A 25,459-nucleotide genomic window follows, 5' to 3' on the forward strand; every position below is an offset into this window, starting at 1 on the left:
TACTCTAGCAGACCACTGCTCTGCTGCAGAGGCTGTGGAGAGATTTCCTAATAGTCTCTCAGTATCCTTATTTTACTGGAGTAAGCCTTTCCTGATGATGGTGGATTATTAATTTTAAATTAGACTTCAGGATTTAGGTTGGTTATATTTTAGTTTGAGTTTTGCATCTTTATAAGTTAAATTTGTCTAGAATTTTTTTTTGTACACTAGCTTTGCAAAATAAGTTGGAAATCTTACTATTATTTTCTACTAGAGGCCCAGTGCATGAATTCGTGCATGGGTGGGGTCCCTCTGGGTGGCCTGCAGGGATCGGGCCAAAAACATCATTCCAATGCCACCTGCAGCTCCTACCTGCTGTTCCCGCTCATCCCAGCCCCATTGTGCCTGCCGCGGGCTTGCACCCAATCAGTCCCATGAGCCCTGTGTCTGGCACCCTCCCAAGGGGAGTGGCCTGTGGAATTGGGCTGGGGAGGGACCACAGGAGGGCTCCAGGGCATGTCAGGCCCATCTCACTCGGTCTCGATCAGCCAGACCCCAGATGCTCCTACCAGTCAGAGCATCTGCTCCCTGGTGGTCAGTGCACTTCATAGTGACTAGTTGATCAGTTGACTGCCTGACCCTGGTGGTCAGTGCACGTCATAGCGAGCTGTTGAGCAGCCTTAGCATATCATTAGAAATTACGCTTTGATTGGTTGTTCAGTTTTTCTGCCATTTGGTCTATTTGCCTTTTATTATATAGGACTAGAGGCCCAGTACATGAAAATTCATGCACTGGAGTGGGGGTCCCTCAGTCCGGTCTGCCCCCTCTCACAGTCCAAGAGCCCTCAGGGGTGGGAGGCAACCCGCCAATCAGGGGAAGGCGATGCCCCCATCAGACCTCTGCTGCTGCCACTGCCAGCAGCACAAGCCTAGGGCGGCCCTAGGTGGCTGGGCAGCCACCATCCGAGGCTTGCCTGCACCTCGGGCTGGCCCTGGGCAGCTGAGGGACTGAGGGGACTGAGGGACTCCGGAGGCAGGTGCGCGGCAAGGCCAGGCCCATCTAGGGGCAGGCCTGGCCTTGCCGTGCGCCTGCTGCCCCAGCAGGGCTGAGGGGACTGGGCGTCACCACCTTGTGGCTGTGGGCGCTGCCATCTTTGAAGGCGTGGCAGTCAATTAGCATATTCCCTCCTTATTGGCTGTGGGCACTCCCATCTTTGCAACAGCATGAGGGTCAATTAGCATATTTCCTCTTTATTAGATAGGATAGTCTGAGATAGTTTAATATTGGACTTATTCTTTGAAGATTAGATTGAACTCAGTTATAAAAACAAGGTAGGTCTAACATTATTTTAAGAGGTTGACATTTAACTGCCTTTCTAATTTCTTAAATGATTATTGGTAAGTTCAGGTTGTTACTTTTTGAGATTAGTTCATTTCTCTAAATTCACCAACATTTGCACTTGATACTCTTATATTTCTGTAGCCCTACTTTTTCTTGAGTTCTATTGTCTTTGTTAATGATAATGTTTTTGTTTTGTTTGTTTCACTTTCTTTCTTTAATCATGATTTTCTATTTAGTCTTTTCAAAGAACCAACTTGTAGTTTTCCAAGTACAAGTCTTTTACTTCTTTGGTTGAGTTTATTCCTAAGTATCTTAATTTTTTTGTAAATGCAATTATTTGTTTAGTTTCTCTTTCTGACAATTCATTATTGGTGTATAAAAATGCCTTTGATTTCTGGGTGTTGAGTTTGTATCCTGCTACATTGCTGAATTCCTCTATTAAATCTAGTAGATTTTTGGTGGAGTCTTTAGGGTTTTCTATGTACTATATCATATCATCTGTAAATAACGAGAGTTTTACTTCCTCCTTTCCAATTTGGATGCCTTTTATTTTTTTCTTGTCTGATCTCTATAGTTAGGACTTCCAGTACTATGTTGATTAAGAGTGGTGAAAGTGTACATCCCTGTCTTGTTCTTGCTCTTAGGGGAAATGGTTTTAGTTTTTGCCCATTGAATATGATGTTGGCTGTATGGACTTTATTCTGTTGAGATATGATCCCTCTATTCTCACTTTGCTAGGAGTTTGTTGTTGTTTTTTTAAATAAAAAATGGGTGTTGGATTTTTCAGAATGCTTTTTCTGTGTCTATTGATATGATTATGTGATTTTTGTCTTTTAATTTGTTTATGTGATGCATCACGTTTATTGATTTGCAAATATTGTATCAGCCTTCCATCCCTGGAATAAATCTCACTTGATCATGGTGCATGATCTTTTTAATATATTGCTGGATCCGATTTGCTAATATTTTGTTGAGGATTTTAGCATCTATGCTCATTAGGGATATTGGCCTGTAGTTCTCTTTCTTTGAAGTGTCTTTATCTGGTTTTGGAATTAGAATAATGCTGGCCTCATAAAAAGAGCTTGGAAGTGTTCCTTCCTCTTGGATTTTTTGGAATAGTTTGAGGAAGGTAGGTGTTAATTTTTCTTTGAAGGTTTGGTAAAACTCCCCTGTGAAGCCATCCAGACCAGGGCTTTTGTTTGCTGGGAGGTGTTTTTTTTTTTAATTACTGCTTGTATTTCATCAGTTGTTATTGGCCTATTCAGGTTTTCTGATTCTTCCTGATTCAGTTTTGGGAGATAGTATTTTTTTAGGAATTTGTCCATTTCATCCACATTGTCCAGCTTACTGGCATATAGTTGTTCATAGTATTTTCTTACAATCCTTTGTATTTCTGTGGTTTCAGGTGTTACTTTACTGCTTTCATTTCTGATTTTATTTGAATCCTCCTCTTTGTTTCTTGATGAGTCTGGCTAAAGGTTTATCAATCTTGTTTATCTTTTCAAAGAACCAGCTCTTGATTTCATTGATTTTTTGGGGGTTTTTTTTGGTTTTTTTTAGCCTCTTTGTCATTAATTTCTGTCATGAATTTATTATTTCCTTCCTTATACTTACTCTGGGCTTTTCTTATTGTTCTCTTTCTAATTCTTTAAGTTGTAGGGTTAAATAGTTTATTATTAATTTTTCTTATTTTTTGAGATAGGCCTTAGTTCTATGATCTTCCCTCTCAGGACTGCGTTTACTGTATCTAATAGATTTGGGGTTGTTGTGTGTTCATTTTCATTTGTTTCCAGGAATTTTTTTATTTATTTCTTATCCTCATTGGTAACCCATTCATTGTTTAGTAACATGCTATTTAGCCTCCATGTGTTTAAATGTTTTTCAGTGTTTTTACCTGTAGTTGATTTCTAAATTATTCCATTGTGATCTGAGAAGATGCTTGATATGATTTCAATTTTCTTGAATTTGTAGAGACTGACTTTGTGTCCCAACATGTAGTCTATTTTTGCGAATGACCCATGTGCACTTGAGAAGAATGTATATTCTGCTGCTTTGGGGTGAAATGTTCTATAAATGTCAATTAAATCCATCTGATCCAGTGAGTCATTTAGAGTCTCTGTTTCCTTGTTAAGTTTTTGTCTGGAAGAGCTATCCAGTGAAGTCACTGGGGTGTTAAAGTCCCCTACTATGACTGTATTGCTGTCGATCTCTACCTTAAAGTCATCTAGAAGTTTTTATATATATTTAGGTGCTCCTGTATTGTGCATATATGTTTACCAGGGTTTATCTTTATTGGATCGATCCCTTTAGTATTATGTAGTGACCTTTGTTGTTTCTTGTGATGGCCTTCATTTTGAAGTCTATTTTGCCAACTATGAGTATTGCTACCCCAGCTTTTTTTCGTTTCCATTTGCATGGAAAAATTTTTTCCATCCCTTCACTCTCATCCTGTGTGAGTCTTTTGTTCTGAGGTGGGTCTTATACACAGCATATAATTGGCTCATGGTTTTGTATCCACTTAGCTGCCCTATTTTTTTATTGGAGTATTTAATCCATTTACATTTAAGGTTATTATTAACTAGAGGCCTGATGTACGAAATTCGTGCAAGAGTAGGCCTTCCTTCCCCTGGCTGTCGGCACCGGCTTCCCTCTGGCACCTGGGACCCCAGCTTCCCTCGTAATCCTGGCTTCGTCCAGAAGGTCGTCTGGAAAGACATCTGGAAGGACGTCTGATCTAATTAGCATATTACACTTTTATTATTATAGATAGGTGCTTATTTATTGTCATTTTAATTCTTTTTAAAAAAATATTTGTATTTATTTCAGAGAAGAAGGGAGAGGGAGAGAGAGAAACATCAATGATGAGAGAGAATCATCTATTGGTGCCTCCTGTATGCCCCCTACTGGGGATCAAGCCTGCAACCCAGGCATGTGCCCTGATCAGGATTGAACTGTGACCTTCTGGTTCATAGGTCAATGCTCAACCTCTGAGCCACACCAGCTGGGCCCATTTTAATTATTTATGCCTATGTTTCTCTCTCTATATATATATTTCTTCTATTACAGCAGTTCCTTTAGCATTTCTTGCAGTGTTGGTTTGATGGTGATAAACACCTTTAGCCATTTTTTATCTGGGGAGCTCTTTATTTCATCATCTATTTTGAATGATAGCCTTGCTGGAAAAGTCACTATCATTCTGTTAACTAAGTTCCCCAGTTAATCTCTCCCCACCCATCCTCCTCCCCTGCATTCCCTCTGAGATTCATCAGTCTGTTCCATGTTTCAATGTCTCTGGATCTATTTTATTCATCAGCTTATTTTATTCATTAGATTCCACATGGGTGAGACCATGTGTTACTTATCTTGCTCTGACTGGCTTATTTCACTTAGCATAATACTCCCCAGGTTCTTTCATGCTATCTCAAAGGGTAAGAGATCCTTCTTTTTTACCTCTGTTCAGATCACTGGATAGCTAGCTCACCTCTGAGGGTTTTAAACAGGTGATACCCTTGGGTTATTGTAGAATAAGTCTTGGACCTGGAGGGTCAAAACCCGAGGTCTGAGTCTTGGTGTGGCTTGTATTAGAAGTGTTCAAGCAGAGGGTAGAGGCTCTGGGGCATGATGGAAAAAACACTGGCCTTGGATTTGAACTCTGTGAATAACTTTTGCTGAATTACTCAACTGCTCTGAGCTTATTTCCTCCTTATAAAATGGCATAGTCCAACAGATTGTCATGTTATATTGTAAATCAGAAGATGCCTTAATCAGTAAGCCAAATTTATTTGGAGTCTTTTTAATTTCGCTAGTGCTAGCAGGCCCAGAGGAAATATTGCTTCTCAAATTCTGGGGCCCAATATGGTGGAAGTCTTTCCTATTTATATGTTTTTCCGTTCTTTGTTTTCCAAATTTGGAATGAGACTTCTGGACCTTCTGAGAAAGAGGTCCTGTGTGCTGGGAAAGGGCCGTGAGACCACATCTCAAGGCCTGGCCTGGCACCAGCACTGACAACTCTGTCTGGGGCATAGTTTATGGCCTCTCTGGAATGGGAGTAGTCTTATTTTTCCCTATTATTTAAGCAAGCAAACACTTACAGAAGCCGGAATAGCAGGGTTAAAATTTTAAACAGCAGTTTTTACCCAAGATGGAGGTTACTATGCTTCAGTCACAGAGACCAAAATAAGTAGTGGGTGGGAAGTATTTGGAAGACAGTATAGAGCTGAAAGTCATTGTCATCCTCTTAACAGCACTCTGGGAGCATGCCATTCTCCAACCTTATACCTATAGTTTAGGGTTCATTTCACTGGGGCCCTATCATTCCAGAACCTGAAAAGACACAAGCCTGGGCCAAATGATGCCAGATGGAAGGAAGAGACAGGGTCTTTTTTTTTTTTTAATATATTTTATTGATTTTTTACAGAGAGGAAGGGAGAGGGATAGAGAGTTAGAAACATCGATGAGAGAGAAACATCGGTCAGCTGCCTCTTGCACACCCCCTATTGGGGATGTGCCCGCAACCAAGGAACATGCCCTTAGCCGGAATCGAACCTGGGACCCTTGAGTCCGCAGGCTGACGCGCTAGCCACTGAGCCAAAGCGGTTAGGGCGAGACAGGGTCTTAAAGACATAAAGAAACACCTGTGTGGAGGCTCCCCTTCCATGGCCCAAGTTGATTCAACCCCTTGGGAGGCCCGTGGCCCTAGTTAGAGGAAGGCAGAGGTCCTGGGACCACTGTAAGCCCGAGACCATCCCAAACTCATAAACCTGTCTCCTTTGTCTCTCAGTATCATGAGTGCCAAGGAGGATGCTAAGTGGCTTCAGTGGGTGACACACCAGTTTGAGACCATTGCTGGAGAAGACCGGGAGATCAACCTGCAAGAATTCAAAACAGCCCTGAATGTGAAAGAGGCAAGTGTCCACTCCAGAAGTGGGGACTGTGTTTACAGAGGAAGACAATCTGGTTCCAGGACACAGTGCCTCACAAGGAGGGAAAGGTCCCCTCTGGGTTCTCTGGGCTTGAGGCTTCACTTCTGAGCAGGGTTGGGTGAGGGGGAGCTTCTCCCGCTGCCACATCCTTCCCAGTCTTCCTTTGATTTTGGGGGTCCTCTGCCCATCCCCATAACAACCTGCATACCTGACAAACAGTGGTGACACTAGCAGAGAAAACAGCAGGACTGAGCCTGCAAATGCCAACTTCTCCCCAATTGTCCTCTGGGCTGGCATTCAGATGATGGCCTATGTCCTTGATAAGGGGGAGCCAATGAGCATTTGAATGCCCTTTTGGATCAGAGGGTTCCTCACTTGCTGGTACCTGGGATACTGCAAAGAACTCTAAATGCTCTGCCTCCTTCCATTGTAATTATGGGGAAGAAAAAAAGACCTTCTGTCTAACAATACATTACCATGATAACAGGAGGCTGTAAAATGTATTAAGATAAAGGCCATTCAGGAAGGTAGAGAGTGATAAGGCATTACTCAATGGATCCAGGGGGGAAAGAGTACCAATAAAGCCAAGGCAGGCTTGACTGTTCATAGCTGACTTCATGCTTCATGTGAACTCATGGTTTCTTTAGGTCAGAAACAGGAGCCCTGCAGGCTTCTCTCCCTGCCTTGAGGGAAGCATCCAGAGCACAGCATACTGGTAGCTGGGACACTGATCCAGCCCAGGTCTTCTTAATACCTGTCTTTCCCAGTGTCTAACACCAGGCCTGGCAAGCAGGGGCTATGCAGGACATGATTGTTGGATGGATGGATGGATGGATGGATGGATGGATGGATGGATGGATTGATGGATGGATGGGTGGGTGGATGGATGGATGGATGGATGGAGTGAATTGGCACTTAAGAACAATCCTTAAGTGTAGGCCATAGGCAGCCAAAACAAGCAAAGGAAAAGGCAGGTGACATCTACTCTATAAGTTCTTCCTGGGTTCACTTATCCCTGGTGGTGGCCCCAAAGGGGATGGAGAGGACCTGGGGGAGCCTGTAGGAGGACCCTAATTTGACCCTTTCCCCATGTGAAGTAAGAGGCCACTAGAGGTCTGGACTGCAAGGCTGATGGGGGTGGTGGCAGAGAGCCTACACAAATGACCAGTCCCAGAGGCTAGAAGGGGACCTGAGCCCCATACACAAGTCCATCCTTGCTGCAGGGCTCCGAACAGTTCGTCCACTAGAGCCCAACCTTGCTCTCAGCAGGCAGGATGGGCCATGGACACTGCACCCTGGTGTGGCCTCATGGGCAGATATAAACTGGGTCCTGACTGAATCCCATCACCCCAAGGTGTATACACACACACACACACACACACACACACACACACACACACACACACGGTGAGTGAATTCAAAGCCCAGGCCCTGCAGCCACACTTGCCACACTTGTGTCTGTCTCCTCCCTTCTATGGCCACAGTCCTTTTTTGCTGAGCGGTTCTTCGCCCTGTTTGACTCGGATGGAAGTGGCACCATCACCCTGCAGGAGCTGCAGGAGGCACTGACCCTGCTCATCCACGGCAACCCCATGGACAAACTCAAATTCCTCTTCCAGGTGTATGATGTCGATGGTAAGGGCTCTTTGTATGGGTCCGGGGGACTCCAAAGGGGGACGAGGGGGCGGGGGGGCGGGGGGAGGGAATCAGCCCATCTCAGTGCTGTGCCCAACACAGGGCTGTTTTCTCCAGGCGAGGCTGATGGTTCTCCCTCTGTGGGTCCCCCACCCCTATCGTTCTGTCTGGTCCCTGCCTCCTTTTTGTGGGTGGAGAGAAGGGGAGACTGGCCCAGGAGACAAATGCCCTTGATTCAACTCACCTGAGACCAGAGTTGTCCTTTGTCTTTTTCTCTGATTGGAAAAAAAAAATCTTTGTTACTTTTTTCTTGTAACAATAATAACACAAGCCTGCTATGAACATTTGAGATAGTACAAAATAGTTTAAAGAAAAAAGCAAAAATTACCCAGAACATTTTTCTATACTGTCTTCTAACTGATCTCACACACACACACATACACACACACACACATACACACACACACACACATTTTTAACTAGATAGGATTATACTATACATGCTACCTTTTATCACTATTTAACAATATGAACATTTGGTTCATGTGAGACTATATTGTTTTATAACATCATTTTTCATTGTAGTAAATATGCATAACATTAAATTTATCACTTTAAACATTTTAAGTGTACAATTCAGCAGCATTAAGTATATTCACGTTGTTGGGCAAGCATCGCCACCATCCATCTCCAGAACTTTTAATTTTTCCCAACTGAAACCCTGGACCCATTAAACACTAACTCCCATCCTCTCCCTCCACCTGCCCTCATCCTTGGCAACCACCATTCTACTTTCTGTCTTTAAAAATTTGACTATTCTAGGTATCTCATATAAGTGGAATCACATAATATTTGCCCTTTTGTGATTGGCTTATTTCATTTAGCATCATGACTTCAAGGTTTATCCATGTACTAGGTGACAAGATTTCATTTTTTTAAAAAAAACTAAACAATATTCTATTGTCTGTATATACCACACTTTGTTTATTCATTCATCCATCAATGGATTCTTGAGTTGTTTTTACCTCTCAAATATTGTGAACAATGCTGCAATGAACATGAGTGTACAAATATCTCTTTGACATTCCAATTTCACTTCTTTTGGCATATACCCAGAGATGGAATTGCTGAATCATAGGGAAATCCTATTTTTAATTTTTTGAGGAACCATACTCTTATCCATAGCAGTTGCACCATTTTACATACCCACTAGCACAAGGATTCTAATTTCTTCACAGCCTTGCCAGCATTTTTTATTTTCATTTATAATAGCCATCCTGGTGAGTGTGAAGTGGTAACTCAATGTAGTTATAGCATCATTTTAAGTGGCTGTGTCATATGCCACTGTACATATGTGGTCCTATGTTCCATATAGCATAGCCCAGTACATAGTTAAGATCTCTGACTCTGAGGCCAGATTACTTAGGTTCAAATCTCAGCTCCACCAATAATTTGACCTTGAGCAAGTTACTTCACTTCTCTATGCCTCAATTTCTTCACCTATCACATAAGAATAATGATAATAATAATACATTTCATGAAGTTGATCTGAGGATTAAATTAGTTAACTTAGCTAACAGTACCTATAATAGGATACACTCTGTTATTTATTATTTATTCAAACCCTATTATTGAAATTGTCCTCCCCCCTTCTTTTTGTGGGCGGCATTATAAATGAACATCCTGGTTTTTACATATTTGGTGACTTTGTAACCTAAGGGTTTCTGAAGGCCTGGAATCATCAGGGCAAAGGAAACTGGAATGGGAAAGAAGCATCCAATGAGACTGGAATGGTGGGTGAGGTCATACTGTGCAGGCCCTGGGGGACATGTTTTGGAGTCTCAGTAGAATGAGCAATGGGAAACCATCAAACAGTGCTGAGCAGAGCAGTCACAGGGCTAGATTTCCATCCTGTAAAGCTCAACCTACCTGCAAATCTGCTGCTGGGCAAGGGTCTCTGGCCTGTGGGGTTTCTCTAGCTCCCATGCCCACCTGACTCAATCTAGCCAGACCTCATTCCTGGAACCCACTCCCCAAGTTGACTGGCCTGCCCACTCCATGGGCAGTTGACCACGCTGCTTCCTGGGCATCTTCCTCAGACCTCACTCCAGTCATCACAGCGCCCTCTTTACTGACTGCTTTCTGACCACCAAGCTGTGCTCATACCTGGGGATTTTCCAAAGACTTGAGGATGGAGAGGTTGTCCTGTAACAGGAAGAACACAGGCCTACATCATACTCAAGGTCTCTTGCAGACAAAGGTGGGGAGGAAGCCCGAGGGCAGGGCAGGTGTAAGGAGACTTGTAGTTTTACAGAAAGAGCTAGAGGGCATTCTCTTCCAGTGGCCCAAGTTTTCACTGAGAGCCAGGGAGGGATTGATTGGATGGGCACGGAGGTGAGAAGTGGTCTTTGCAGACAGCGGGAGCGTGACCTTACGAGAGGTGCAGGAGAGGACTGTGGGCAAGTTGCAGGCCTTGTTGTGGCTGGGGATCAAACAATTCCTGCCCTCCTGGGTGACTGTCTTCAGCAGTGTTCACTTAGCTGCCCTGGAACAGGAAAGAAGAAAACAGGTGGTTGGATTCACCCAGGGATGGGGTATTTTTAGGGTCAGTGGAATAGGACAGAGGGATGAGGAAGAAGAGTGTGTGCATGAGAATAGTTGTGAAGGAGGATAGACTCTGGATTTGCAAATGCCCAAGGAGAGAAGAGAGCTGGGTGGAGGAGAGGGTGTGAAGGGGTAGGGGAGGGACTGGTGCTCTGGATGTAGTCTGAAACCTGTTGCGCGGTGGCTCTTGACTAGGAAAGCTGAGGACAGGAGGTGCGGCTGGAGAGTGATGTGTTAGACTCTGCTCTGTAATGTGATTACAGACTTTGGCTTTGGCCCAAATGATGATCACAAAGCCAATAAGACTTTCCATTTATATGCAACCACCTTCTTGTACTGTGTTAAGTGCTTTATAATTAATTATCTCTCATCCTTGAAGATAATTAATTCTGAAAAGGAGGATTTATTATCCCCATTTTCAAGATGAGCAAAATAGCATTCACTACTGTAAAGGTCTTACATCACTCAGATAGTAAGGGACAGAGCTTGTTGCTACATGTGTGTCTATATCCAAAGCAGGCCAAGAAATCAGCAATCAAGGGTCTTGCTATTTTTGAAGAATGAAAATACATATGAAAAAAAAATGCTCCAAATACTCATCTCAGTTGATAGTTTTGGCTTCCTTTTCACATCACTTTTAGCCACTCATATTCACATAAGTCCACATGCTGTGGCCTCTCAGGACAACATGGTTGAGCAGAGCCTGCTGCAAGTTAGGGCACAACAGGGAACTCCCCCCTCACCACCACCTCATACACAGCTTGCCCGTGGATAATTGAGACTCTGGGCATGTAACTTCTTATAGATTAAGCAAGTGAGTGTATCTTCTGGACAGTTGGTCTTGGTCATCGAATGATGCTTAACGAGGCGGCTGCAGATTCTTCAGCCAGGCAGGCACCGAAGCCAAAGCTTCTCCATGCTGGGGGAGGGGTTTGTCTCTGTTGAGCTTGGCAATAGGAAGCCATGGAGGGTTTGTGAGCCGAGGTGACACATGTCCTTTGACTGTCTGGTCTGTACCCCGAAAGGAAATTGGTTGGAGGAAGACTGAGGTAGGCGAGCAGGAAAAGTTCACTACTCTATGCAATGACTGAGCAGGGCAGAGGTGTCTGCAGGTACAGAGTGGGGTCCGGGCACAGGCCCCCCACTTGGCATCATCCCCTCCTGGGACAGGCAATGGCTCCATCGACGCTGACGAGCTGCGCACCGTGCTGCAGTCCTGCCTGCTGGAGAGCGCCATCTCGCTGTCGGAGGAGAAGCTGGACCAGCTGACGCTGGCGCTCTTCGAGTCTGCGGACAAGGACTGCAGTGGCGACATCACCTTTGAGGAGCTCCGAGATGAGCTGCAGCACTTCCCCGGCGTCATGGAGAACCTGACCATCAGGTACGCACAGCCCTTCTCCGGCGTGGGCACTGCATGTGTCTGGTTTAGACTCCGGGAGCGAAGAGCGGCGTGAACTTACTCACCAGAGATCCCTCAGTCCCGCCTCCCCCGCTTTGGGTCAGCCCCGCCCCACCTCAGGTCAGCCCCTCCCACCCCAGCTCAGCCCCAACCCAACCTCGCTTAGCCCAGTTGTGCCCACTTTTTCCGCAGGGGACAGCTATAGTCATGCTTCCATTTTCTACTGTGTCTCTTCAGAATCTACTCACAGAAGTAAGCACCTACTAAGTGCTGGGCATTATTACAAATATACCAGTGCATTTTATAGCACTGGTATATTTGTCAAAGGAAATTAAAGTTGTAAAAAGATTAAAGTTACAAAAAGAAATTAAAGGTATTTCACCTGAAGTAACATGCCTAGGACCACACAAGTGATTAGCAAAGGCAATCAGGTATTCAATTTGGTTGAACAGCTACTATGTACCAGACACTGTTCTGGAAAAAGGCAGTGCCCTGCTGGGCTGCATCCCAGAGGGAGAGAACGTCATTTATGCCAATAAACAAACACATAAAGTAGAAAAGCAGAAATGTAATAAGGGCTGTGGAGAAATAATATACATCGGGTGTAGACTCAAGTTGGTCCCACGCTCTGAATAAATAGTGCCCGTTTTTAGTTTATTCTTTTTGTGTATTAACTTTTTTGTGGGTTATTTACTACAGCACATCTCAGAGTCTTCCATCCTTTTCAATTGCTGGGTTTTCTTTTTTTCAATTGGGAAGTAAGGAGAGGTAATAAAAATAGTCACAGATGTGGCATCAGACAGAGCGAAGCTCCATCCCAGCTCCACCTCGCTGTGTGACCCGAAGCAGTCGCTTGTGTTTCTTACTGTAAAAGGAAGCTTGCTTGCTGCCAGGCTCCAGAGAGTTGGTGGGCTGCAGCGGGAGTGAGGTCTCTAGGTTCCGATCCCGGGGTCCCCATCACAACCCCGGTGGATTCCTCCCTCCCCAGCCTGCCCCACTCCGTCCTTCTGAGTGGAGCCCCTCTCTTGCAGTGCTGCCCACTGGCTGAAGCCCCCTGCCACCAAACGGCACTCACCCCGTCCTCGCCCACTGACCTCTGCCTACTGGCACAATCACCGCAGCCAGCTACTCTGCCTGGCCGCCTACACCGGCCTCCATGTGCTGCTCTTCGCCCTGGCAGCTAGTGCGCACCGGGCCCTCGGCATCAGCGTCATGGTGGCCAAGGGCTGTGGCCAGTGCCTCAACTTCGACTGCAGCTTCATCGCGGTAGGAATCCGAGGGTACAATGCAGGAAAGCGGGCAGGGGCACTGATGTAGGCTCCTCATAGACAACCCACACGGTGGACGTAGAGTGCCAGGGCAGGATGGCACCTTTGAAATCAGGGTCATTACTCAGTGGTGGAGACTGAAGCCCAGAGAGGGGCAGTGACTTGTCCATAGTCACACAGCACATAAATAACATAGCTGGCATTTTTGTGCCCTTTACTGGGTACCCATCAGGGTGCTAAGCACTTTCCATTGGATGGGCACAACAAAACTATAGTGGATCTGGAGGAGGTGGGGCTGGCTCCTGGGCAGGGCTCCCCCAGAGAGAACCCTTCAAGAGGCCTTGCTTGCCAGGCTAAGGAGTCAATGTAATGAACCCTCTGGGCCAGGGAATTCGGTCACCAAGCATTTTTGCCTACTCCTACCATTAAAACAAAACAGAAGACCCTTCCAACAGCCCAATACATGTGTATTTACTTATAATTATATGCATGCCCTATTATCATTAGCCAATCGACTTATACCACAATATAGCTGTAAGGCAAGGGTCGTTTTTAATGGTCAGGGATGTACATCTCTAGTTCAAACACTCTTCTTGATCATATCAGCTTCTTAAGAGTGGCTTGTATTTTTAACCTCATAACTGCCTACAAAGAGTTCATTCCAAGAGTGGGAGACACATGGCTCATTTTCCTAGTAACTTGCTATTGCATTATCAACTCTGTTTTCAATCTTCACTTTCTTTGCTGTGAATCTTTTTAAGCTACTTGCCACTTCTGTGAGGCGTGGTTAGTTTACGTTAAAACCGGACAATGCAATCTGCAAGTCCACATATCTGTGTGCAGTAATTGCATTGAAAGCAAATGAGCAAGTGAGGAAGCCCTCGTCAGGTGCCCCTCGGAAAGCCAGGTCTTTCCCAAGACACCTCAAGAATCACATGTGACATGTGCCCATCTAACATACAGGATAAAGAGGTCATCGTGTCAATGCAGGTATTAAATGTCAGTGCTTCTCATGTGTTTAGATAGAAGCAGTACCAGCAGGCATTCTATAACATTTTCTCTTCCCACCCCCATCCCGGAGACCCTACCTCGGAGACCCCAGCTGTGGACCCAGGAGAGCAGCGAAGGCTTGGGGGCGGGGGGTGGTGATGGGGCCCTTCAGGAAGCACAGCTAGCTCAGAGGGAGGCAGGGAGACAGCTGCTGGGGAAGGAGGACAGGGCAGAGGGAGAGTCAGGCAGGGATCTCGGCCCCTTTGTCCTGCAGGTGCTGATGCTTAGGCGCTGCCTCACATGGCTGCGGGCCACGTGGCTGGCTCAGGTCCTGCCCCTGGACCGGAACATACAGTTTCACCAGCTTATGGGCTATGTGGTGGTTGGGCTCTCCCTTGTGCACACTGTGGCCCATGTTGTGAACTTTGGTGAGTGGCCTGGGGCTGGGGGGATGGTGGGACCTGAGCCTTTCCCAACCACTCAGTTATCCAGTCCCTGTGTGTCCTGCCTGCCTGATGAGTGGAGAAGTGGTGCCCCCGATAAGCCAGCACTCTGGACAAAAGTCCCCGCCCTCATGGGGATCTGGTGGGGAGAGATGGGGACCACAAAGGAAGGTGGAGTGGGAAGAGCTTTTCTTGTGCTTGTCTCCAGTGCTCCAGGCCCAGTCTGAGTCCAGCCCCTTCCAGTTTTGGGAACTGCTGCTCACCACGAGGCCTGGCATTGGCTGGGTCCATGGCTTGGCCTCCCCGACCGGCGTGGCTCTCCTCTTGCTGCTGCTCCTCATGTTCGCCTGCTCCAGCTCCTGCATCCGCAGGAGCGGCCACTTTGAGGTGCCCAGCCCTTGCCCCCTTTGCCTCTCCCAGGCTGGGCTCCCATCTCATTTCATGCCATGCCCCCTCTAACGTACTCCCAGAGCCCATGAAGGTCCCAGGCTAGTATGCATATTATGTGCATGTGATTTGGGTTCTGCCATTGGGCTGTTGTTAATGTCTGCCAAGTGCAAGTGTTTTGCTCTAGAACAGTGGTTCTCAACCTTGGCTGCACGTTAGAATCACCTGGGAATCTTTTTAAAATCCTGATTTCTGGGCCTCATCCTCTGGAAATTCTGTTTCTTTGTTATGGGGTGGAGCCACAACATTAGTAACAAAGAAACAGAATTTCCGGAGGATGAGGCCCAGAAATCAGAATTTTAAAAAGATTCCCAGGTGATTCTAATGTGCAGCCAAGGTTGAGAACCACTGCTCTAGAAGATTCTGCCTTTTCTCTGGCTCATCCCCTAGTTTGATTAAACTGGGCTCAAGATGGCATAGGGAGGTGAAGGAACACAGGCCCCCAGGGTTCTAATCCCCACCCCTCGATTTACAGGTCACTCAGCTTCCTCATCTGCAAAATAAAGCTATAATCTTCTACTTTTGATGTTATTTTAGTAATTAAACAAGAAAATGTATGTGAAGCCAGTAACTACCTACCTGGAACAGAAGTGCTCCAAAAATGTTAGTTTTATCTTTGCTTCCCTCTCTCTAACCTCCTCAAGACACAGGAGGTCACAGAGGATTTAGTTTGGAGACGCTGGCTGTCCCTGGACTGACCTGGTCACATCAGAAATAGATGTATACAGAGCACCTACTCTGGGCCAGCACCAGCCCTTTGAAGTAGGAATCAGCATCCTCATTTAACAATGAGGAATCGAAAGCTCAGAAATGTCATTTACTAAGCCGATGTCCCAAGAGAGTAGCAGAGCGCGTATTAAAGCTCAGTCCTCAGCCTTTTTCTTTTCCATTCCCAGAAAACCATTGTTGTCTTGCCTTTCTTTCCCCAGAGAAAGGGTCAGTGTGATGGGACATTAGTGCTACGAGGCCTTTGGGGGTGCTCCACTCTGCCCAGAACACCCCCAGGAGGATGTTTCAGATGTTTGCCTGCTGGCACCAGGAAACTTCCCGTACAGGCTCCGTGGGCCAAGTCCCCAGAACAAAGAATCGAGGAAGCTTCCCAGCCTCTTACCCAGCCCAGTCCCCAGGAGAGGATTTGTATGGCCAAGACTCTGGGCACCATCCTGGCTTTGAGGATGGCCCTGAGCCATGGCCTTGCCTTGAACTCTAGCAACTTATGCCCCCCACCCCCACAGGTGTTCTACTGGACCCACCTGTCCTACCTTCCCATGTGGCTCCTGCTCATCCTGCATGGGCCCAACTTCTGGAAGTGGCTGCTGGTCCCCGGCATCTTGTTCTTCCTGGAGAAGGCCGTCGGGCTGGCGGTGTCCCGCATGGCAGCCCTGAGCATCGTGGAAGTCAATCTGCTCCCCTCCAAGGTGCAAAGAGGGCCTGAGGGGCCAAGGGGAGATGCAGATGGTGGTAGGGCACAGCAACTGGATATCCTGTTTGGTCCCCAAGGAGAAAGGGAGCCCCAGCCCAGTGGAGGAGACAAGCAAAGTGCAAGACCCAGTCCAGCCCTTCAGGAGTGACACTATAGGAAGGGGAATGACAGGCTACCACTAAAAGCCAGGTCTGCAAAGAACATGCTCAGTTACCATGTAGTGAATGGCTATGAGGTGGAGGCCCTGTGCTAGGTGACAGACACAGAAAAGGCTCAGGCACTGTCATGCTCTCCACGGCTCCCGAGGCTAGTAGACGATTAGTCCTTTCATTATAGTGCAGGGCTGTGCTGGTAAGAGAAGTACAGTTCCAGGAGGACTCAAACTCTGTCTTTGAGAGGCCAGAGAGGACTTCAGAATGAGGGAGGAGATGCCATATCAGGGCTTTGAGAGATGAGCAGGAGTTTGTTGGATTGACAACACATGAAAGGGCATTGCTGAAGGGGTGGGCAGGGCCTAGTAGTGAATTTAGCCTCCCTCTGCAGGCCCCAGGGAACCCCTGAGCAGGGTGGGGAAGAGAGTGTGGTATTAAGCTGATATCTGTTCCAGCTAAATTTTTTAGTTGCTCTGTGGAAGGTGGCTTGTAGGGGACCATTTGGGATCTTGTTGCACAAATGCAGATAAGAGCTCATCAGGGCCTTGATCCTGAACTGGGGCAGTGACTGTGGGATGAGGAGAGGGAATATCACAGAAGGACTCAAAGGCAACTAGATGCATTTCAGGGTAGAGAGAGAAAGGAGGCTAGGACATCTCCCAGGTGTCTGAGTGACTCGGGCCATTTACGGAGAAAGGGTAGGCAGTTTAGGGTGGGCAGGGCTCTGGACAACTTGAGTGTGAGGACATGGAAGTTAAATAATGAGGCTGTGGTTTATGTCCTGGTTCTGGCATCAGACAGTAATTATGGGATTCAAATGCCACGGTTTCCTGGCTGATGGCCTTGAGCAAGCTATTTAACCTCTTTGTACCTCAGCTTTCCATCCAGAACGTGGAGAAAGTACGACAAGTTACTGTGAGGACTAGAGAGAACAGTTAAAGTGCTCCTTAGAGCTCTGGCACACAGGAAAGTGCTCAGTAAACTGACGCTATTATCCAGGATGATGTTATTATCACAAAGGTTGGAATGCTGGCCAAGTGCTACAGGAGTTCCAAGAAAGAGGCTAGAACAGTCAGGGAGGGCTTCACAGAGGAGAGGGCCACTAAAAAGCAGCATTTACACCATAAGAAGTAGAATCAAGCCATGAACCCCACTTCAGACACAGCCTGACTCCTCCCTTCTCTGATAGTTGCCCAGCCCTGGTTAGCAGATGTGCTGCAGGGATGGTCCCCACTCATAGGCACAGAAAGGTCTCAGGACACCTCAAGAACCACATGTGACATGTGCCCATCTAACATACAGAATAAAGAGGGCACCTGCCATAGTTCTGATTTATGGCAGAGGAATGATGCTGATCTTCTTTCCCCAGGTGACTCATCTCCTCATCAAGAGGCCCCCGCTTTTCAACTACAGGCCTGGCGACTACTTGTATCTGAACATCCCCACCATCGCACGCTACGAGTGGCACCCCTTCACCATCAGCAGTGCTCCGGAGCAGAAAGGTACGCCAAGTCCTCCCATCGTTCAGATGTTTACTGAGTTCCACTGTGCACCAAGCGCAGCCTGGAAACCAGTCACACAGAGGTGAACAAAACCAGGTGCGCAAAGTCCATCTCCAAAAGCTCCCTCTGAAACAAGGAGGCAGATGGGTAGACACGGTGAATGGCCTGGTCAGAGCTGTCCCAGCTACTGCGAAGCTCACAGGGGCGGGCCTGACATGATGGGATAAGTAGTCAAGGCTTCGCAGGCATGTGGCATTTCAGCTGAGCTTTGAAAGGTTAGTAGGAGTTTAGTAGACAGGGAAGGAGATGGGGAGGAGGCAGAGGGGAGAAGTATAGGCAAAAGCATGAAAACCTAGAAACATGGAACATCTGATGTTGTTAGAGCTAAGGGTTGGGGTGGGGTAGGGAGGAAAGAAGGGAGGGACACACACAGAGAGAATGGGGGACAGGAGAGAGGGTCAGAAGAGGGATGAAAGGCAGACAATGTGGCTGGCAAAGCCAATTAGAGCCGGGTGGGACCAAGGAGGCCTTTGAATGAAGAGTTGGAAGCTGGATGGCCCAGCAGTTGGGAGCCCACGAAGGTCTTCAGCAGAGGAGCAGCCAGCTCACAGGAAGGAGTACCAGGGGGCTGTGCCAAGAAGCCAGGCTTCCCCACTCCCTGTGGGCATGAGCCGGTTGACCCCCAGGCAGCAGACTCCCTCCCACTCTTTTGCCCCACCCTTGCACTACTCCATTTCTCTGCGGGTCCCCAGCACCCATAGGACCATTCAGCTGGCCCTTCCTTCACCCAGCTGTTCTCGGACCCCTCCCTCCCCCCCTCCCCCATGCATGTGCCTTCCTTCTGGTCCTGGGCTGTTGTTGGAGCCAGCATCCAGACTTCTGCGCTCCTGGCCAGGCCAGAGGTTGGCCTGCCCACCTCAAGTGGTGCTTCTGACAGCACAGGCCTTGCGTGGCCTGTTACACTGAGACCCTTACTTGGCTCCATGAGGGGTAAAGGGGTTCTCTGACTCATCCCTATGAAAAGATTTAGCTTCACTTAGGATGCCTCCTCACCAGAGCCCACAGGACCCAGCCCCCAGAGCTCAGGGTGCAGATGCAAAGCCAGAATTCCCCCCACATGAGGCTGCTCAGCAACCCCCCCTTGAATGACCTGATTGGTGGCCTGGATGTAGAATGGGATGAAGACAGGGATGAAGGTTGAGAGGGTGGGTTATTTTCTTTCTATTTTTCTTCCCTTTTCTGTTTTCTAAAGAAGATATATGCTCTCAGAAAATTCAGACAATATAGAAATCTGTACAGAAGAAAACTAAAGGCCCTGGCTGGGTAGCTCAGTTGGTTAGAACGTCATCCCAATACACCAAGGTTGTGGGTCAGAGCCTCTGGTTAGGGCACATACAAGAAGCAACCAATGAATGCATAAAAGTAAATGGAATGAGTCAATGTTTCTCCCTCTCCCTTCCCCCTTTCTTCTCTCTCTCCCCCTTCCTCTCTCTAAAATCAGTAAATAGAAATAAAATATCATAGTTAAAAAATTAAAATCCCTCAAATAATTCCATTCAAAGAAAACTATTGTCAATCTTTTGGTGAACAGCCTTCCAGCCGGTACATCTACATGGAGAGTCAGATGCAGGGACACCTTTGCATGTGTGGGATCACACTGTTCCCACTGTTTTGCAGCCAACTTTTCCTCAGTGAATAGTGTGTCATGAAAATCTCTGCATGCCAGTTTTTTCAAAAAGAACTTTTTCTTTTCGTGGCTGCATAGTATTCCAGTTTATCGCTACTACTCTGGTTATAATGACTATGTTTATTAAGTGGATGGGTCATTTATTTGACCAGTTCTTAAAGGGGCTTCTTCAGGGTCTCAGCGTGGAATCCACCTCTCTCGTGGGCCGTGAGTCTCCTGCAGTGAGCTGAGTCCTCATGGGAGCTGGAAAATACTCTGGCTTTGTTTACGAAGCTGTTTACAGAAATCAGGAGTGGGACTCAGGTTGGCAGCCGTGGCTGTTTTAATGCAACTGACATTTAGGGGGGCCTCCTACGTGTGAGTCACTGTGTGAGGCACTTCAGAATGCATTTGTGTAGAGAGACATAGCTACCCCCCCACACACACACACACGCACGCGCACACGCACACGCACACGCACACGCACACGCACTTATAGCCTGAAAGGGGAGGAAGCCTGAGAGAGGAGCATGGGAGGAGGTGTCTGAGGACCTGAGCTCCAGTCCTGACTTTTCAGGTCACTCCTCATGAAGCTGTGAGAACATGCCGCTCCGGACCTCTGTAAATACAGGGTTGAACCAGTTTATTTGTGACCTTGGAAGGGGTGGGGGGTGGGGAGTGGCATCTTTATTTTCACTAACCTCTAATTGAAATTTAGCCTTTTCTTCATTTAGGAATGCAGATAACCCACAATAGTGTTAACAATACCTGTGACTTTTTCTAAATAAAAGCCATAGATTCCTTTATATCACACAGCAATTGTGGCTGATACCTCGTCATTACTTCAGATTTCAGTGGCCATGCAACTCCCCAGCGGGAGTTATTTCGTGTGTTAACAAAGAAGCGCATACATTCCTAAATCACACATTTGGTGTTTTTAAAAAATATTTTTGATAACTTTCTCATCACAACTGGTTTCATTTGCAATGCCTACGTATGTTACTTTATGTATTTAAGAACCTTACTGTGAGGAGTCTATCCCAGGGGTGGGCAAACTTTTTGACTCGAGGGCCACAATGGGTTCTTAAACTGGACCGGAGGACCGGAACAAAAGCATGGATGGAGCGTTTGTGTGAACTAATATAAATTCAAAGTAAACATCATTACATAAAAGGGTACGGTCTTTTTTTTTTTTTTTTTAGTTTTATTCATTTCAAACGGGCCGGATCCGGCCCGCAGGCCGTAGTTTGCCCACGGCTGGCTATCCACTGCCTTCACAGAGCTGCCCAAACAGTCCCTGGGTTAAAAGAATAGAAAAAGGAGGTCTCTTAGGGGCCTCCTCAGTCTAATGCTGTGGATTCTCTCTGGTCCCCCTTAGCAGAAGGGTGGCCACCCCACACTACCTTTCCGCCAGTCATCCACTCAACAGAGAACCTGAGAAAGCACCTGCTACATCCCAGGCACAAGGTGCAATTAAAGTCATTGGTCCCACCACCAGTTGAACACCTACTATGTGCAGAGCCATTGACAGGCACCTGGCTGAATGTGGGAGGGAAATGATCCCCACCTTAGTGAGACCCTGGCCTGATGGAGGAGGCAGGGACTCCACCCCAGGGAGCTCCTGGTGTGCTCAGGGCAGCTCTGGCCCCTGCCCTGGCAGAGGAGACGGAGCCTTTACTGTGTAGGCTTAGATTGACTTCATTGAGAAAATTTGCAAGGGGGAGATCAGATCTCCATGTCCTGTGGCTGTGGCGCTAGTTTAGATCTGAGGGAGGACAGATCTAAACCCAGGACTTGAGCAGCGGACACCCAGCCCCAATTTCTCAGGTGAGCCGGGCCTGCTCCTCGCTGGATTCCAGCATTGATCCTCTCCCCGCATCTCTTGTTCAGACACCATCTGGCTACACATCCGCTCAGAAGGCCAGTGGACAAACAGGCTCTATGAGTCCTTCAAGGCATCAGACCCAGTGGACTGTGACTCCAAGAGACTGTCGAGGAGTTTGAGAATGAGAAGGAGCCAGAGGAGGCCCCAGGTAGGTGCTATGGGGACGGAAGGGTCCACCATGGAGGCAAACCCATGGGGACCAAGTTGCCTTCTGCCTGGTTGGTGGCACCAGCCGTTGAGCAGCAGCGTGCACACTGGCTGAGAGGCAGTGTGAGGACCAAGGCAGCTCCGCATTGTGTGGTCTAAGAGCCTTCTCAAATCTTGATCCCCCCCGGTCCAACCCAGTCTGTGCCCTCAATTAAAAGGTAGGGGACAAAGAAAAGAGAGGGAAAACTGAGATCAGAAAAACTCACCTTTACGTCTCTGCTCCAGCACTTGCTAACTGTATGGCCATGGGCTCATCCTTTAACCTTGCTGAGTCCTAGGTTGTTCACTTACGAATTGACTTCCCTTTCTCACATGGTTCTTTTAAAGGGCCAGTGGGATGGATGCCTGTAAAGTATTGAGTGACCTGGGCAGCATGGTCCAGATGGACCATTCATCATCACCATCAACACCACCCACATTAGCATCAGCGTTGTTGTTGTTTTTTATTTTAATATATTTCTTTATTGATTTCAGAGAGGAAGGAAGAGGGAGAGAGAGATAGAAACATCAATGATAAGAGAATCATTGATTGGCTGCCTCCTGCATGCCCTACTGGGGATCGAGCCCGCAACCCAGGCATGTGACCTTGGCCAGAAACGAACCTGGGACCCTTCAGTCCACAGGCTGACGCTCTATCCACTGAGCCAAACTGGCTAGGGCATCAGCGTTGTTTTTTGAACCTGGATGAAATCCACAAGCCTTCCGAGTTGCCAGTGCCTGGGGCACATACAGGCTCGGTGGGGTTTGGTAGGAATACATAGAGATCAGAGCGGCACCTGAGGAAGAATAGATAAAGGAGACGGAGGGCACCTGAACACTTAGTGGGCTGTAGCACCAGGCTGCAAACCCTGCGGAAGGTCAAAAGAAGAGAAGCCCCCAGGCCTGGCCCTGCCCTGCCTGGCCCTGGAAGGATATGAAGTCCAGGGGGAAACCAGGGGGAATCCTGCCCAGTCAGACCAGAGAGCCCTCCTGGAATGGTGCCAAGAGCAACGCTTTGGGAATTGGAGGGACAGGTAGAAATGAGAGAGCATTGTCTACTGTTAACCAGGGGAAACTTCCTGAAGGAGGAAGCTGCCTTTTGAAGCTAGGTGAGTTATGGCACACCGGGAATTGTTAAAAGCTGTGTTTCCTCTGGGACCTGACACACCTCTGCCAAAAAATACATCTGCACAATCTTTCTGGCGGGCAGTCTGGCCGTAAGTGTCAGCATTTTAAATATCTATACTCACTGGCCCAGCAATTCCATTTTTAGGGATTTATTCTAAAAAGCTAGTTGGACAGGTGCACAAGAATACCTTAAGCACCTTGTTCATTCATTCATTCATTTAGCAAACATTTATTGAGCATAGCACCTACTATTTCCTAAGTACTGTACTAGATGCTGGAGACAGATCAGTGAGCAAGGCAGATACATTCACTGCTTATGTTCTGAAGAGACAGCCAATAAACAAATAAAATAGATACAGTGTCAAGTGATAATAAATGCTATGAAAACAAATCAAGATAAAGTAGCAATTTTCAACCTTTTTCATATCATGTCACACATAAGCTAATTACTAAAATGCTGTGGCACACAAAAAATGTTTTATATTTTTTGCTGATATGACAAAAATAGGTATAGTTTTGATTGGTTTACAAATAATAATAATAATAATAGTAATAGTAATTACCTACCCTCATTGCTCCAAAGTAACTTTTTAAAAAATCAGGTGTTTATACTTGTATATAAGAATTTCTGGTACCAAGAATTAACCAATCAGATGCAACCTTATCATTCAACATGACTAATAAAATGCAACACTTTTGTATGATCTATATATTTGTTGTAAAATATATTTTTATTGATTCAGAGAGGAAGCAAGAGGGAGAGAGATAGAAACATCAATGATGAGAGTGAATCATTGATCTGCTGCCTCTTGCATTCCCCACACTAGGGATCAAGCCTGCAACCCAGGCATGTGCTCTTGACTGGAATTGAACCCGGGACCATTCAGTTCACAAACCAGCTAGGCTATAATCTATATTTATGGTTCAAGACAGGGCATTCACACCTGACTGCTATTGTTGTGTTGGCTATTGTCATTTTTTCATTCTGCAATCTAAGAGAAAAGAGGTCTGTGCCCCTAACTAACTACTCAGGTATTGCATATTTTAAAAAGTCTTGCGGCACACAGGTTGAAAATCGCTGGAGTAAAGGATAGAGATGGAAAAGGTGCTATTTTGTACATGGTAGTTGTTAACAATAATGAGGAAATAATAATAATCAAAATTCCACAATAGGAAAGGAGCAAAATAAGTTACCGATCACCCTTATAATGGAATATAGGTCCCTAAAAAAAGATATGCACTGGAAAGTATGGAAACCTAGTTAAGATATAATAAAGTGGAAAAGCCAGATTACAAAGCAGTATGTTCCATTTATGTAAAAGAGAGAGAGAGAGAGAGAGAGAGAGAGAGAGAGAGAGAGAGACTGTGTGTGTGTGTGTGTGTGTGTGTGTGTGTGTGTGTGTGTGTATGTGAGAGAGAGGAGGGTGGTGGAAAGAGAGGAAGTCTAGAAGGACATAGAGAAAATGTTTAAAGAAGTCATATTACCTGGTTCAGGTCCCTTTTCACTTTATTTGTTAACATTCTGTAATATCTGAATCTTTAAAACTAATGTATTACTTTTGTGATTTAAATAATAAAACAATTCCCATTTTGAAACCAAGAAGGATTTGCAATCCCAGCCCGTTTATTCCAAGGCCGTGGCACAGGGAGCAGTGGTGTCCAACAAGGACGTCAGTGTGGAGCTGATATCCTACAAATGCGAGGGAGCTCCGTGGCAGGGGGGCGAAGGCCCGGTGCACACAGGGACACAGGCCGGGACTCAGGCGCGGTGCGGAGCCTCGGCCAGCAACCGGGTTCTGGTAAGTGGTAGGACTGAGGAAGCCGGGCTGGAGGCTGGGGAGCCGGTGGTTTGTCTCCCCGGGGTGGCGGCTCCTTGGAACTTGGAAGAGAGGGCCTTAGGGCAGCCACCTGCAGGAAGACCTCACATTTCACGGTGTTTCTGCACAGTCACCTGCATCCCACCCTCATCACTTTTGCCATATTCACTTCCCACCATAATATTTCCCACCTCACAGTTCCCTTTGTATCCCAACATTACTTTAACTTACTTGTATTTAAAAAGGACTCTCCTGATGGCCACTGTTAGTGGGAAACTGATATCCTATGCCAGAAACAGACAGTAGCTCTAAGAGTAAAAACAATGAAAACCAATGTTATTAGACTCTTATCAGATGTTTCTGCCTGCCAAGGCTTGGAGCCTGAAGCTGCACTCCACTGCTCTGCTCATTCTCTCTCTCTCTCTCTCTCATTTTGTTAAAAGAAAAAAAAGAGGAGGGATTAGTAAATGCTAAAGACATAGAAATTATAATGTAGGGCTTTCTCTTTGCAATCAGAGGGATTAAAACACATAGAAAGGTCTAGGTCTCTCGCAGTGTATCTCCCAAAGTCACCAGAAGTACTTCACATCCAACACGTGGGGAACGCAGCATTCCGTCTCCTCAGACAAAGGAGCCGTGTGAAGAACACTGGCCAGGCCCCAGGACACCCG

The 25,459-nt window shown here is 46.7% G+C and overlaps 1 protein-coding gene across 2 annotated transcripts in view; it reads left to right on the forward strand.

Annotated features, from left to right (window-relative positions):
- Window positions 1–25,459, forward strand: part of NOX5 (NADPH oxidase, EF-hand calcium binding domain 5) — an 84,175-nt gene that overhangs the window by 40,396 nt on the left and 18,320 nt on the right. For both annotated transcript variants that reach the window (XM_014536310.1, XM_005862089.2), the window contains exons 2-10: window positions 6,102–6,225; window positions 7,728–7,878; window positions 11,653–11,863; window positions 12,913–13,147; window positions 14,414–14,567; window positions 14,791–14,969; window positions 16,265–16,447; window positions 17,974–18,106; window positions 21,663–21,805. In XM_014536310.1, the coding sequence (XP_014391796.1) occupies window positions 6,102–6,225; window positions 7,728–7,878; window positions 11,653–11,863; window positions 12,913–13,147; window positions 14,414–14,567; window positions 14,791–14,969; window positions 16,265–16,447; window positions 17,974–18,106; window positions 21,663–21,805 (1,513 nt within the window). The remainder of the gene's footprint in view (window positions 1–6,101; window positions 6,226–7,727; window positions 7,879–11,652; window positions 11,864–12,912; window positions 13,148–14,413; window positions 14,568–14,790; window positions 14,970–16,264; window positions 16,448–17,973; window positions 18,107–21,662; window positions 21,806–25,459) is intronic.

Source organism: Myotis brandtii, unplaced genomic scaffold (genome assembly GCF_000412655.1).
Source record: "Myotis brandtii unplaced genomic scaffold, ASM41265v1 scaffold160, whole genome shotgun sequence".
In the NCBI taxonomy this organism is placed as follows: domain Eukaryota; kingdom Metazoa; phylum Chordata; class Mammalia; order Chiroptera; family Vespertilionidae; genus Myotis; species Myotis brandtii.